The 16287-nt window shown below is 38.6% G+C and overlaps 1 protein-coding gene across 6 annotated transcripts in view; it reads left to right on the top strand.

Annotated features, from left to right (window-relative positions):
• The window catches only part of sdk1a (sidekick cell adhesion molecule 1a), a 331621-nt gene that overhangs the window by 281103 nt on the left and 34231 nt on the right, over positions 1 to 16287 (top strand). For all 6 annotated transcript variants that reach the window (XM_051886569.1, XM_051886567.1, XM_051886566.1 and 3 more), the window contains 3 exons: positions 7671 to 7769; positions 13295 to 13489; positions 15196 to 15397. In XM_051886569.1, coding sequence (XP_051742529.1) covers positions 7671 to 7769; positions 13295 to 13489; positions 15196 to 15397 — 496 coding nt within the window. The remainder of the gene's footprint in view (positions 1 to 7670; positions 7770 to 13294; positions 13490 to 15195; positions 15398 to 16287) is intronic.

The raw sequence follows: 16287 nt of genomic DNA, 5'->3' as shown, positions 1-16287 counted from the left end.
CATCATGTTGTCATCTTGCGCTTTAATACAGCCACAGACTGTTACAGCCAATAGTTCTCAGGAATTTACATGGGAAGACGATTAGCAGTAAATAATGACTTAAATTTGGTTTGTTCCTCATATAAACTGTTGTGTGGCCTCAGAAGATTTATGTATGGTATATTACTTAAGGTGTTTTTCAAATTTGTTTAGCTAAAATGGTACTTAACTGTTGTTTTAAAACGATCCATCTTAAGATTAATCCAAATGTCTTTTTTTGTTTCAAGGAAGAAAGTCAGTCATATGGGTTTAAAACGGCATGAGATGAATAATGATCGAATTTTCATTTTTGAACGAACTCTCCCTTTAATGCTGTAACTCTGTTTTATGTGCACCCTCCTTGACCAAGCAGTGTAAGTTTATGAGCTGTCATGAATAATGGGCATTTGCTCTGCGCACGAGAAGTGTACAGATTGATGTGGCCTTGGATTTTATAGAATAAAAAAGATAAAATGGCATTTGGTCTTAAGCTCTTTCAGACACTTTTTTTGAAGGTCTTCTGTAGCTTTTGATGCTTCATTTGTTTTTTTTGTACCTTCTTTGCCTTTGCATTCACTTAAATTGATTCGGACACCGTCGTTTACCTCTTTCAACCGCTATACAGGCCTTTAAATATCCCACTCAAAGTTTTTTTTAAAGATTAGATTTGGTATAGAGGTAAATCGATATGATAAACTAAAACATTTACAGTACGACACACAAAAACTCTGTCGGTGAGGATGGCCTCCAAATGTTTACTTTATGGACTTCAACTTAAATAGACTTTGAAGGGTTGGCTGAATTTGAGGAATGAAAGCTTTCAGAAGAGAGGTATAATAGTTTGCTATCTATTATAACAGTGATTCACTCCGGTCAGGATTACAGACAGATAACAGTTGGAACTAATGCACTCTTATATGATTGCTATACAGCCAACAGGGCCATAAGGGACAGAGCAGAAATGTGTTTTTGGGAAACGGCACAAATAAGGCCCCCCTCAAGGTTGTTCCAGAGAAACAATTGCCTTACGCAGTGTACCAAGAGATTTGTCAGACAAAGCAATACAGTGTGCACATGTGAAGTGCACACTAGGTAATTTATTTCTTGTCGGTAAAGCTGATTTAATTCATTCGAGGATGTTATACCTGGAAACTTAATATTAAATACAAACCATCTACCATCAGTTCTTTACTTAGAAGTTATTTTTGTTATCTGGGTATCTCAATGGAAAAAGAAGAATAATGTTATTGAACTAGACTGTAACCACATATTCAAGACTAAGGCAGCGCAACACAAGTGTTTTTTGCTAGTCTCAGCCCGACGCAGTTATCATCTTCACGTCTTGCGCCACGTTGTTTAAATAGCAAATGCACTCACACGCATCTGTTTGCCCATGGGCGTGCTTGTCTGAAAACGAGGTGTGTTCAGGCACATTGTTGGCGTATTGCTATTTTGAGGCAACTGAAAACGACTGCGCCATTTGACCAACAAAAACCTGGTCTAAAGTCAATGGCCTATTATGGCGTAGTATTTTTTATTTTTTTTAATTATTGAAAGGGCGTGTTAGTAATATGCGCCTATAAGCGGGTGCACAGCGCGCGTATACTATGCTTGTTACAGACACAGGGACGCGCAGCAGCACACAAACATGCCAAATATTAAAATAAATGGATTACTGTGTAAAAGATTATTATTTTGTACATAAAGATACAAATGCCTACATGTCATAATGGATAGTCATTGCATGTGTCAGAATTACCTATTTGCAGTGGAAATACACACATGTATTTAAACTGACTCATCAGGTTGAGGGTGTCTATATTCCGCCATGTAAATAGTGAATCCGCCATGGTGCAAGTGCAACTGGCTTTAAAAGGGAATGGGAGATGAGACTCTGATTGGTTTATTGCACGTTACGCCCAAAACACACCCATGACTCATTAAGAGACTAGGTACAACCATTTTGGACCATGCGCCTGGCCGACCATTTTTTCCGTCGTTAAACTAGCAAAAGTGGATTCGGACTCGCCCTAAGTGCGCCTGCGCCATGTGCTTCAGAGCATGCTCTTAGATTGTTAAAATAGGGCCCTAAGACTAAGGAAAATCAAATGTAATCACAATGAAAAACCCACATGGGCCTATAACTAATCTGAATATTGTGAGAGACATCTGTATCTTATTTTGATTGAACTTCCACCACTTTTCTTATAAAAAACATTATTAATATGAATCAAACATACAATTCTTTGAAACCATTTGCTAAATCAAAAGTCTAGTCAAGATAGGTAAAAATTACTCAACAAAATTGCTCAATTAATTGTAAAATATTTAACAACTTCTTTGAGCAGTGGCGGCTCCTGGCATAAGCAATTTAGACAGTGGCCTGGTGTAGCTTGTGGTGCTGTGTGTGATGACAGTTCTCAGAAGTGCACTACATATTCACAGATTCTGTGTAGATTCACAACATTGTGTCTGTTCTTGGATTTTCTTGAGGCCCCTTCCTACAATTATGTAAATATCTCCAGTCCAGACATGTAAATATAATTACAAGTTCAAATTTAGGGCTGCACGATTTATCGCGATTAAACGGCACACGATTTGGCAAAGGCTGCGATTATTTTATGCACAGCTTGTCAGAGCTGTACGGCTCTGTGATCAGTATGCTTTTCCATCTGAAAGCCAGAGGGCGCTCTCGAACAGAAACTATGCCCTGCCGCAGAAGTAGATAACTTGCGTCATATCGCTGTAGCTGAATAAACAGAAGATTGAAACGCTTTGATTGATTAAACATGACTAATAAACACACGACTGCCTTATTCTGTGTAAGAAGCCACATCATCTCACAGAAGGATGCTCAACTGTCGTTACGAAGTGAGTTTGGAGTAAAAACGTTATTAAATGTTGTCTTTTGTTGGACAAGATGTTAATAAATGCTTCTCATGTCTGGAAAAATGTTTGACGCATGTTGCTTTTTCAAATGTACATTATAAGCAACTAAAACTCGCAGTGCTTTCAGATGGATTCGCATTTGGAGCCATTCTTTACTGACAAGCTGCGCATAAAAAAAATAATCGCGTTTAAGTTCAGTGTTATTTTTCGTATCGTGCGATAAATCATGCAGCCCTATTCAAATTACCAAAATGTATTCATTGTTTTAGAACATAAATCAATAATAATAATTAAATAAATTATACTTATATAAACATAATAACCTCAAATGTAAATATGAACACTTATTTATATGTGCTTTAATGTAAATATTATAAAAATGAATTTGTAAAGCAGCTACAACAACACGTCCCCCCATAGTTACAGCCTGGTTACTAAGCCACACTTGTGTCACATTGTGCAGTTTTGAGCAGTTTAACTTGCCTCACAAACCAAAAATGTTATCACAAAAGTGGACGTCATGGGGATAGCGGTAGAAGCCTTTTACCCTGGCTTGTGAGAGCCATTTAAAGAAGCCCACTATGTGATATACAGGGGTCAGCCCTTAATCCAGCCGGCTACAGAGTCACATTAATGGAGTCTGCACGCCTGCGGTCAGCTCTGTGCTGCTCTCTGAATAAGAGATAACAGGTCTCTTTTAAACGTGGCTGTAAATGGAGCTCCCCCTCAACAGACGTGGAGAGCGCGGGCCATTTCACCGCCACACTTTTATGATGGAAGCGCAGGACTCGGGCAGCATGTCCCCCCGTCTGTGATCACTCGACCTTGGCAGCAATTATCTGTGTGTTTGCCTTTTAAATTCCCCTCCAGAACAGACCTCATTAAGGACTAATGGTACAGCACCATTTTAGCCAGGCCCGGATGGTGTACGCAGGGGTTTGGAGATGCTACAGGCTGTCCATCCTGTCTAGAGTGGATTTGAGTGATTGTCCTGGCTTTTGTTTGCCTAAACCTAACATCCTGTGATTGGATTTAATCAGAGACGTATCAGCAAAGCAGGCAGCAAATTGGACAGTTCTTTTTTTTTTTTTTTTTTTTTTTTTTGTACTGTGTTTAGATTAACTTTAAAGTCATTAATGTTCACATGTCTCTGAAAAGATTGGCAGGAAAGTGTTTATTAGTGACCCGTTAAAAGAAGTAATTAATAAACTGTAAATAAACTGATTTTCTAATTGTAGATGCAGAATAAATGCACTTAAGTCATGCGTCGTGCATCATAAGTAGCTAGCCCTCATGTGCGTGTAATCTCCATATAAGCCTCGTGGCACACGGAGGGCTGATAGCAGGATGATGAATGCGGGCAATACATTGGCAAGAGAAAGAGGCATCTTGGGAAAAGCACTCTCTACTGTAAGAGCTTCTTCTTGTGGACATGTGTCCCCACGGTCCCACACACTATGACTGCAAAAAGCAATACAAATCAAATCGCTGTCAGATGTGTTAGATTTATAAGTTCCTTAATGTCCAGGAAATGAAACATAGAATCCGCCTAACCGACCGCATCGGCTGGGGGAATCCAGAGAGAAATAAAGAAGCGGTCGAGGGACGGCACAAACGTTGATTGTGTTTGTTCCACATTTGTACAGCACGGAGATTCTCGTACAACAGCAATGGTGTGTTTGCAGTGCCATTTCCTGCGTGTGTGTGTGTGTACCTCAGGCCCACCACCGTTATTGGATTCCCTCCATGTTATCTGTCGCTCCACAGGTTTCCTGTTAGTGGATGTATAGGCCTGTCACAGATGCCTTGGAGAGAGGGGAAAGTGTGTATGTTTAGAGCTGAGATGCACCAGCAGGGGAAGGAAACATCATCCTTAATCAGGGCCTTTAGCAGAGCCCTCTTTTAGCACCGGTGGCGCACTGTGTCCTTCAGTAGGACGCAACAGTCATTATATCCTCCAGTCATCATTGATCTCCTCCTGTAGGCAGCAGATCGCCCCTCAGCAATGCTTAGCTTCAGTCTTAACGTACAATGATAGAGCCTTGGCCGTCTAGCGGAACGTGACTCAGCGATGGCCCGCTTCAGAAGGGGTAGAGTGAGTAGGTGTGCCATGTGGCAGCACTCATGGAGCAGCATGGCTCCAAATACTCTTGTCAAGGGCAAGACGACAAAGTCTAAGGGGAGAACGACCAGATTTTGCCGCTCACTGGCCGAAAACTAATCATTAGTAGTGTTTGCTAAAGCAGATTTGAGCAGATCTGAATTAATGAACCACACACATTAAACAGACTTTGGCAGCTAACTTGAATTATACCTCATATCACGTGGCTTCATAGCAACATGCATACAGACAGTCAGAGCACCCTGGCAACCACCCACAGAACCCTGGCAACCAAACTACAACACCCTTGCAACTAATAATGTGCTAACAACCACCCAGAACATCTCAGCAACTACATAGCAACACTTTGGCAATCACCCATATCGCCATGACATTGTGCTAACAACCACTCAGAACACTTTAACAGCTGCAAAGCTATGCATTGACAACCCCCACAACATTCTAGCAACTACCATGAATACATTAGCAACCACATTGCAAATCCCTGACAAGAACCTACAGTACCCTAGCAACTAGATAGCAGCATGATGAAAAACACTCAGAACTTCTTAGCAGCTGCATAGCAACACCTTGACAACCACCCACAACATTCTAGCAACCACCCTGAATACATTAGCAACCACATTGCAAATCCCTGACAAGAACCTACAGTACCCTAGCAACTAGATAGCAGCATGCTGAAAAACACTCAGAACTTCTTAGCAGCCACATAACAACTCCCTGTCAACCACCAAAACACCCTAGTAACACTCAGAATACTATAGTAATATGCTACAACTAGGAATGTGACGGTATCAAATTTTCATGTTGCGATTAATTGCTGAAGCTTTTATCACGGTGCACGGTATTATCACGATATTGAAATAAGTTGCAAAAAAAAGTGTTGTCAGGTTTAAGAACTCTTTCTGTAATAACAAAAAGAACTCTGAATGTTTAAATACAATAATACAATACACAAAAATTTATAAAGTAAAATTTTCAAACAGTTGAAAGTGCAAAAGTATTAGGCTATAAAGAACAACAGGTAACACTTTACAATACGGTCTCATTATTTAATGCATTAACTAAGATTGAGCAATAGCTACATTTGTTACAGAAAGTATTTTTTTTTTTTTATGTTAAGAAATACAACGGATCATTGTTTTATCTCAGGTCCATTAAATAAGTTCTTTTGATTTTAGTAATGTTATTAAACAGTAACTAAGAAATTAACATTAACTAAGAATAATTAATGCTTAATAAGTATTTTTCATTGTCAGTTTGGTAATAATGAATTAACATGTTAACTAATGAAGCCGTATGTGTCAAAGTTTTACTGAACAATAACAAATAATCAGAACATTTCTAATCATTATAGGGCAAGTTGTAGTCCAGATTAAAATATAAAAAAATTTAAGTTTGAAAATAAATAGCCTATTAAGTATTAAGTATTTGGTGCTGAGATGAACAGCATTGAAATTACAAAAAAAATGAATGGCTGTTTGAAGCATTTTAAAAACTTTACTAGCGTAGTTGCTATGTTTACAGGGTTTCCGGGGTAACCACTGCATTTCTGCTGTTCTATCAGCGCCCTCTGCTGTCAGAGAGTGAACGCGCACTTTCATTCAGCGCGTCTCCTTCACTCGTTCCGCCATGTGCTTCTCGTGCACGTTGGGCTTGTTTACATCTGAGCGCGTGCCCCCTTTGACGCAGCTTACAGCTGTGTTGTGCATTTTATACAGCTGATGGGGAAATTATTCTTAAATGCATTATAAAAATTTTAATAATTGTTAATAAATTATTATTTACGGTATTTTGAAGTGCCCACGATAACAATATCGTGCATATTCATTATCATGATATATCGCATTACCGAATATCGGCACATGTCTAGCTACAGCCACTCAGAACTTCTTAGTAGCCACTTAGCAACACCATGGCAACCACCTAAAACACCCTAGTAACCACTTAGAAAACCTTGGCAATGTTCTAATGACCACTCAGAATTTCTTAGCAGCCACATAGCAACACCCTGACAACCACCTAAACCCCCTAGTAGCCAGTCAGAACACCTCTTAGCAGCATCATAGCATCACCCTGGCAACCCCCAAAACCCCCTATTAACCAGTCAAATTTCCACAGCAACATGCTAACAACCACTTAGAACAGCTCTTATTCTTTTTCAGACTTCACATTATTGTCTTAATAGTAAAGCGGATCAGAGAAAAGTATTTCTGTGCACAGATGGATGGAACACAAGCGTTCACTCTCACAGATGGACTTTGTTAACAACTGAAGAGATTTAATCCAGAATATGTTCATTAAACTGCCAGTTTGAGTGCTGTCATAACTGTCTCTTTCTCCTCATCTCCTGTGTTTTTGTCTTTTTATGAATGTTACATTTTCTTTGTTGTCCTTTTCAAACCAGGTTTTTTCTTATAATGACCTTATCCTGACGTAAATACCATTTCAGAGGCGGTCTCAGAGGGCTGCTGCTGCGTTGAAAGCTAAATAACCTCTATTAAAGCTCTTTGATTTGGGCTCGTGGTTTCGGCTATAATTCAGGAGAAATGTTTACATTTCTGTATAGGTGTTTTAATTACTGTAAGAGTCATGTGATGATACAGTCTCATCTTTGGCCCCTCATTTTCTCTTTCAACAGTTCCAGGACCACCCATGAGACTTGTGTTTCCGGAGGTGCGTCTGACAGAGGTGAGGGTGGTCTGGCAGCCCCCTGTGGACCCCAACGGCATTATAATGGGTAAGAGAAAAATAATAGGTAATTTCCTTCTCTTAGACACCAATGAAATTAAATTGAAAACAGATTTTTTTCTAAATATTCTTATCATGTTATTACACTACTGTTCAATAGTCTTTTATACTTGTATTCAGCAAGGACTTTTACATTGTTACAAAAATATATACATATTAATTACAAATATTTCAATTTAATGCTGTTCTTTTGAACTTTCCATTAATCAAATAATCAACATTATTAATAATAAGAAATGTTTCTTGAGCAGCAAATCAGCATATTATAATGATTTCTGAAGAATCATGTGACACTGAAGACTGGAGTAATGATGCTGAAAATTCAGCTTTGACATCTCAGGAATAAATTACATTTTAAATAAAATATATTTAAAAAGAAAACCATTATTTTAAATTGTAATAATAGTGTAGTGTCGTGTTTGTCAAATGAACAGTAATTTTAAGTTTAGATTTGACTTGCAAAAATTATCCAACACTTATTTATGGTCAGGCATAATAACCTAGATTTCTGTGAGTGAGTAATCCAAGACAATTCACTTATGAAGTGATATATCTGATTAATTCAGTCCATGATTCAGACTGATGAATCCCATGTATATATTTAGACTGATTCACCAGTCAGTTTGACTAATTCAATGATTCATTGTGCTGTTTATTTATTTATTTATTTTTTATTCTATTCAGTAAAGAAAAGAAAAATGTGATGATTTATTGTGAATACATTTTTTTTCAATATATTTCCATTCTTTTTGTGCGAATGGTCTCGGCTGACCCATGTAGCCTGGATTCAAGTGCAAAGCTGCTTTCATGTACTTCACCTCACATTAAAAACAGTCTCCTCAGTACTTGATCTGGCCTACATGAGAGCGTGAAATGCATTGGGCTGGCAGTATCTGCCTCAGAGCAGAGCCTGTTTCTTCCCTCCGCTCAGTGAATGAAGCCATGTCACCGTGCACCTGAGACTAATTCCTCATACGGGAAGAAGGAGCCGGAGAGGAGAAAATCCCTGCGTTTTAATGAGATTAGTCTGACTAACACCTCAAGTGAATGAAGCTCGGAATAGCCGCCTGCCAAATCATGCTGCCTGTGCAAATCACACCGGAGAAGAATACACGCAATCTCAGCGATGCAAAGATGAGATCCAAACACATCGTTTGACTTGGGTTGATAGAATCCTATTCATGAAGCATTAATTTTGAATAAAAATGAGGACAATTTCAGCTATTTTATGATGTTTGGAAAAAAAATGGGACTTTGTTATGGTGTGTATACTGAAGAAAAATGAGATTGAAAGCGTATGCCCGGTTCATTTTAGTCTGGAATGTGGCACAGCATGACCATTTAACCAGCAGTCTTGTAAATCCCTGTTGGAAAAAAAGAGCTTAAGATGCTATAGCTGTGTTTTGGAACATAGTAGCTAGTTTCTAGATGCTCTAAACCGGTCATTAGCTGGTCATTAGCTGTTGTCCCCCAAAATGTGTAAACAGTGTCTTTGGAATGCTATCAAAACATTGCTCTGTTTGTTGGAAAATATCAACCATCATATCTGGCCAACAAAAGATCATTCAATTTTTTTTGGTTATTTTAATGGCACAAAAATTGCACACTTTAGCCAGTCATAGTAAAGTTAACATACCAGTTGTTAAAAGTTAAAAAATATAGCAGCTGTTAAAAAAAAACAAAAAAAAACATATAGAACAAACCATTTTAATTGTACAAAAATGGCTGTGATGTCCAAAATGAATAAAAAGAGAGGCTGCTTTGCAGGAGCAAAACAAAATCCTTTAATTTACTTACCCTCTTGTCTTTCTATTTAATAAACTCAAGAATGACAATGATTGTAACTGTCAAGCTCAAAAAAACATTTGTGTCCGGTATTTCAAGTCTCCTGAATTCATTTGATTGCTTTGTGTGTGAAACTGCCCAAAATTTAAGTCATATTCACTCAAAATAATGCGTCGTATTCACTCAAAATAATGCAAACCTCTTTGGTTCTCACGCCTGTTTTCAGCATGGTATATTTAAATGTGTTTGTAAGTGAAGTAAGAAATGTGAAGTCTCCCCTTTCACCATGAGAACCACTCGTCCACCATCTTTCACCAGCTAATTTCTAGTTTAGACCGTTTAGAAACAACCAGCCTTCATGTTCCAAAAAACATCTACCAGCTTAGGCTGGATTTTCCTGCAGAGACTTTTGTTTACAGCAAAGCCTAAATGTAATCCTGTTTTCAAAGCTGCTGAAAAAATGTGTTGTGTGTTCCCAGAAGCGTCAGCAAACCTGACCATTAAAGTCCGTGGCTGGGAATGGGAGTTTGCTTTGGATTTTGCAGCAGATCGAGTAGTTGCTCTTAATCTGACTCCAGCCGCCTTGCTCAAGCACAAAAAACGAAGGGTTTAACAGAGGAAGTGTGCAGAAAATGCCATGCTAAATCAAATCGGAGCTCAGACGTGTGTTGTGAACATAAGCTAAATAGATGTAAAGAAGCCCCTGCCAGCGGAACCTGGTTAATTACCTCAACACCGCAGCACTCCCAGACGAACACGCCACACGCACTGTTATTTTGCACTCTGTTTTCATGTCATACTTCAGCAGATCAAGAGATGCTGGTTATGTAGATTGAAGTCACAGGGAGAGCTCTTTGAAAGAAGAAGAACGAGATTTCCCGGCATGCCTCTAATTTGCTGCATCTCGAAGAAAGGAAATGCTTTGAATGCAGGTGTTGATGAGAACGTCGCTTACTGAGATTCAGTGGCAGAGCGCTGGGCTTTCCTGCCCTTTCCGCCGAGGCACTGCCCTTGTGAGTGTTTCTGCTGGCCGCTGCAGGACCTGTAATCACTGGGCAATGAATGAGGAAAATAGAGCTGCAGGAGTTTGTGGGGTGGTGACCTAGCCAATCACATGGGCTGATGCCCTCACAGTAGAAACCCTTTCCCAAAAGCAAAGCCCTAATAAACTATGCACGGTTCATAGCCTGTCGGAGCTGCGCAAATGTTGAGCGAAAGGGCTGTTTTCTGCCCACGGTACTTTCCGTATCTCTAGAAATACAGACCGTGATGTTGACGTAACCGGGAAGAGATAGTGTATGCGTGTGTGTGCGTTCGAGGATGAATGTATGTGATTTCCCCCTGCCCCTCATGGCTGAAGTGGACATTAGGATGAAATGGCAGCCCTCAAGTGATGCAGTCTCGTAATGTGGGATGGCCTAATTTCGTTTTGCACAGCCAAGGGGGCCAACATGCAGTGCAAGCATCTCGAAAGATAAATAGATGGTTGAATAATGTTCCATCTCTCCCACGGCCAAGCTCTGCCCACACATTCCATTTCAACATGTTTCCCGTTAATGTTATCATTTGTTTTGCTTGCGGTTTGCAACACGTGTCATTCCCACAGACATGATGCAGACGGACGTTCGGCAGACCTAGCTTGTTATGCCCTGTACACTACTGTGTAAACCATGCTTGTTCATTCTCTAAGATGGGATCTACAACATGCCTAAAACATTTTTTATTTTATAAACAATATACATTACACATTTTTTTATTTTTTTATTTTTTTTTGTTTTTAGTTATTTTACATATTTGAATAATGCTGAACAGTGATTCCCAATATACTGATATATTAATATAAATATACTTTATATTTTAGCTTATGTAATGTGTTTGTTTATTTATTTATTTTTAGTATTTGAATAATGTTTCAATTATTCAGTATTCCCAACTAGGGATAACTAAGTACACTCTAAAAATGCTGGGTTAAAAACAACTCGAGTTGGGTTAAATGTTTGACCAACCTGCTGGGTAGTTTTATTTAACTCAAATATTGATTAAAAAATACTATATGGCTGGCTTAAAATGAAAAATCAGACAAATAATTGCTAGAGGCAACAGTAATAATCAAAAGGTGAGCATTTATTAATAAGCAATTTAATAAATGTTTATTATTTAATTATTCATTTATTAAACATATTAATAAATGTTAATTTCCAACCTATTTTCGGTTCATTTTAAGTGAGCAATATAGTAATTTTTAAACAATAGTTGAGTTAAATAAAACTACCCAGCAGGTTGGGTCAAACATTTAACCCAACCGCTGGGTTAAAACGACCCAGTCACTTGGTTTGTCCATATTTAACCCAACTTGGGTTCTTTTTAACCCAGCATTTTTTAGATTGTAGGTTCCAGGAGGACTTGAAAAGATTTTGATTCTGTTTTGTTAAACCTTTAAAACTAAAAAATGTGTAAACATAAATATTAGGTGCAAAAAGATTAAAGTAATTAATTATTTTTTGTAATTATTGGCTTAAAGAGATAGTGCGCCCAAAAGTAAAAATTCTGTCATCATTTACTCACCCTTAAGTTGTTCCAAACCTGTATGAATTTCTTTCTTCTGCTGAACACACAAGAAGATATTTTGAAGAATGTTGGTAACAGTTGATGGACCCATTGACTTTATTATTATTATTTTTTTCCATACTATGGAAGTCATTGTGGCCCATCAACTGTTTGGTTACCCATATTCTTCAAAATATCTTCTTTTGTGTTCAGCAGAAGAACGAAATTCATACAGGTTTGGAAAAACTTGAGGGTGAGTAAATGACAGAATTTTCATTTTTGGGTGAACTATCCCTTTAACACACATTCTATTTAAGGAAAGAAAGCAAAATGATGTGTGCAAGTGTTGCTTTTAGCAGATTCTAACCTGTAATGAAAGATACAGACCTTCTATTTTTGTCCCATCAAATGCTTCAACCAACATCAAATTTAATACAATTATAAAATAACAGATTTTTTTTTTTTAAACTGCTTCAGTTTGAGCTGAAGCTATTGATGAATTTATTTTTCACCCATAGATTGTTTTTAGCTTTGAAGCGAATAATTGTAATATTGGCAATTAGTGATAATGCTAAATAATATCCAGTATAAAATGAGTTAAAAGAACATAATTCTAGTTTGGAGTTGATAAAGAAGTGCCTGAACCATACTGGAGGTACAGTGTAAAACAGAAACAAATTTCATTTCATGCAGGTTTGTTATGCATCACCATTTTGTTTGTGGTTCTTTTCTCTGTGCATTGAATTTGACATTTGGATTAAATTTGATATAGGGAATGAAGGTAAGGCAGAAGACATCGCCAAGGAAAGACATATTTAAATAAAGTCTTTTCGGAGTAAAGGGAAGCAATGACTGCAGCTGTAACCAGAACTGAATTTAAAATAGATGCTGATAGACCAAATTTTCCAGTGCACTGAAGCCTTTTTGAAAGCTATTCGTCTTATAAACCTGCTGTTGTTTTTCTAAAGATGCTTTCCCTACTACAAATGGCTTTTTGAGGAGATATTTTCCTCCTGTCCTTTTGTACTTTGATTTCTCATAACTGAAAACTACTCTCAAAGTTTGTAGAAATGTTATTCAGACTTTTGATGTTGGTAAAGGCAGCTTAAGCTGTCTCACTGTAGACATGAGATTGACGGAGGATCAAGACTCACCTCAGATGACCTAATGACTGTTTTATAGGATACCAGGTAGCTTACCGTCTGGATTCTGGGGATCCCAACCAGTTCATCACAGTAGAGGTGGGTCCTGATACCCGTCAGTTCACCGCCTCCAACCTGACCCCAGAGTCGGCCTACATCTTTCGCATCTCCGCCAAGACGGAGCAGGGCTGGGGAGCACCTGCACAGGCTGTGGTCATAACTACTGAGATTAGAGGTGACGCAAACACATAGCTAAATACACAACACCCATTTATATTTGATAAATTAACCCTATCTATTTTCTAAATGTTATTGATCTTATTACAAATGATTGTGCATGTTTTGTTTTTTTTTGGGGGGGGAGATCTTCCTTCATCCAAACAACAACCAATGGATTGAATCAAGTCCTTGTCCTACGTTTTTTTTTCTTTTTGATAATCCGTTTCACTCAGATGTACTTCAAAATATGGAAGAAAGATCTGTTGCTAGTTTCATTACATTGCGACTTTAAAGGGATAGTTTACCCAAAAATGAAAATTAATCTTCTTTCAGACAAACACAATTGGAGATATATTTAAAAATATAGTCCTCCAAGGTTTATAATGGTTGTGAATGGGGGGGCCATGTTTTGAAACCAAAAATAATGCATCCATCCTTAAAAAAAAGGAATCCATACAACTCCAGGGGGTTAATAAAGGCCTTCTGAAGCAAAGCGATGCATTTTTGTAAGAGAAATATCCATATTTAAAACTTTATCATTTCAAATCGCAACGTAATGATGAACGCAGAGGCGCAAATGATAGAGCAAAACAAATCACCGGTCACGGATTGTAAGTCTAAAACGAGAATTTTAAAAGAGAAACGTCGGCGGATTCTGATATAAGAGAAGAGGAGCTTAAATTTGTTGCACAGCCCTATTTGTTTGAACCGCAAGAGGCATCTAAGCTAAGCTTACATTGCGTCAGAGGATTACTAATTTGCCACAAGTTGGTGCGTACATTGCTTCACTTCAGAAGGCCTTTATTAACCCCCTGGAGTTGTATGGATTACTTTTTACTTTTTACTTTTTTTATGGATGGATGCATTATTTTTGGCTTCAAAACATGGCCCCCCTTCACTACCATTATAAACCTTGGAGGACTAAGGATATTTTTAAATATATCTCTGATTGTATTCATCTGAAAGAAGATAGTCATATACACCTAGGATGGCTTGAGTGTGAGAAAATCATGGGATGATTATCATTTTTGGGTGAACTATCCCTTTAAACGCTACTTGATTTTCATTTGTAGACAGTATAATTCCCAATAATTCCCAATACAAAAAAAAAAAAAGCGTTTTTTTGTATTGAATATCCTATTTCACTCAGAAATCACGTAACGTTATGGTCGTAAAATTGTTTGTGAATACCGTTTCCTTATGATTTCTTATGAAATGCATGCATGATCCATATCGTTCTTTAGACACTTGTGATTTTTAGACCGCTAAAGAGCTATGATATGCATCCCAGCTGCTACACTGGTAATAAACTGATCAATTTCAAGACAGAAAGATAGTTTGGGTTAAAGATGGAGAGCGATTGCATATCATCCTTTGACCTCGTGAAACCGCTCAATTGGTCCTTTTAAAAGCTGCGCAGGCAAGGCCACTGCAATCATGGCTTTCGATAGCTTTGGTTGCGCATGATCTGCATCTTTAATGGCGGTCGATACGGTGCACCTTTAAATAAACAATTATGCCTCTCCGTATTGATTTCTCCCATTAAAATCGATGAGGTTATGCAGTTGCGTGTCACACAGGTGGGGAGGGGTGGAGAGGCCAGGGCAAGACCCACTGACTGATGCACACATGAGAAGAAGAGTCCTGTCCCATGATTAAGAACAGTCAGCAAGACCAGCCTGACCCCTGAACTCACATTCACATCTATCTCTCCTCCATCAGAGCGACCGCAGCCTCCACGGCAGCTGCAAGTGCCACAGGACCACGTGCAGTCCCGCAAACTGCAGCTCAACTGGGTGCCTGGAGGGGACGGCTCGTCACCCGTCCGTTACTTTACCTTACAGACGCGGGAGCTACCCAACGGCAATTGGCTCACCCATTCCTCCGCTATAAGCCACAATTATACCTCCTGGGAGGTAGACAGGTGAGCTCCTTTGCCATTTCTCATCCCCACAATCCCACAAGCAGCAGTACCAGTGGCTTTACCTAAAGACTACCCTCGGATGACCCTCACAGGGTCGATTTCAGTTGATTTCCGCCACTTCATAGCCACATGTGTTCCCCTGCAGGGCTCATGAAAGCCGTGCAATAAGGGCAGTATGCAGGGAGTGATATTAAATGCGTAGGAGCCTTTTTCCAGTGCAGCAATTTATGATACTCAATCCAATTTGAGAGAGTGAGAAACAATCAGTACCTTGGGCTAGGGGCACTCCAGCTTTTTGCATATGAGTTATGTCGAAACCGCAGCCATGATTATATGGGCAGTCGAATAGTATTTTATAAGCATTCAGAGGGCCATCTCATCTTGATTATGATGAGTCCCCTTTCTCAGTTGAAAACTCTCTCAGCCATCAGCTTTTGAGTGCTTTTTTAAACAGCCAGATTGTTGCTAAATGGATTATTTAGGACTGATTTGTGTCTTTACCAGCTGGAGGCTTTTAGGAGTGGGGCATCATGGGAAAAATATTCCCTTTAACCAAGTAATACGAATAGCGGAAAGCCCCCTCGTTTGGAAAGCACCGTGCAACTCATCTCAATCGACAGAGATCGGTTATGAGACCTAAACGACATGTTTAGTTTGTTAATGAGCCCAGTTGGCTTGTGCAGTGTGTTTTGGGTAAATGGGAAATGAACAAATTAGAAATGTAAGCAAAGTTTTTCTACATATTCCCTTTACTGTCAATTCCAGATGATTTTCAACATAAAGTGATAGAAGAAGGCTAGGCAGTAGGGCTGTGCAATTATGACAAAAGTAGTCATTTTTGATTATTACCTTTGATTTATTTATATGTTATTGTAAACATGTAAATTATT

This window comes from Ctenopharyngodon idella, chromosome 3, assembly GCF_019924925.1.
Source record: "Ctenopharyngodon idella isolate HZGC_01 chromosome 3, HZGC01, whole genome shotgun sequence".
Classification (NCBI taxonomy): Eukaryota; Metazoa; Chordata; class Actinopteri; order Cypriniformes; family Xenocyprididae; genus Ctenopharyngodon; species Ctenopharyngodon idella.
This window is presented reverse-complemented; position numbering and strand designations above follow the sequence as displayed.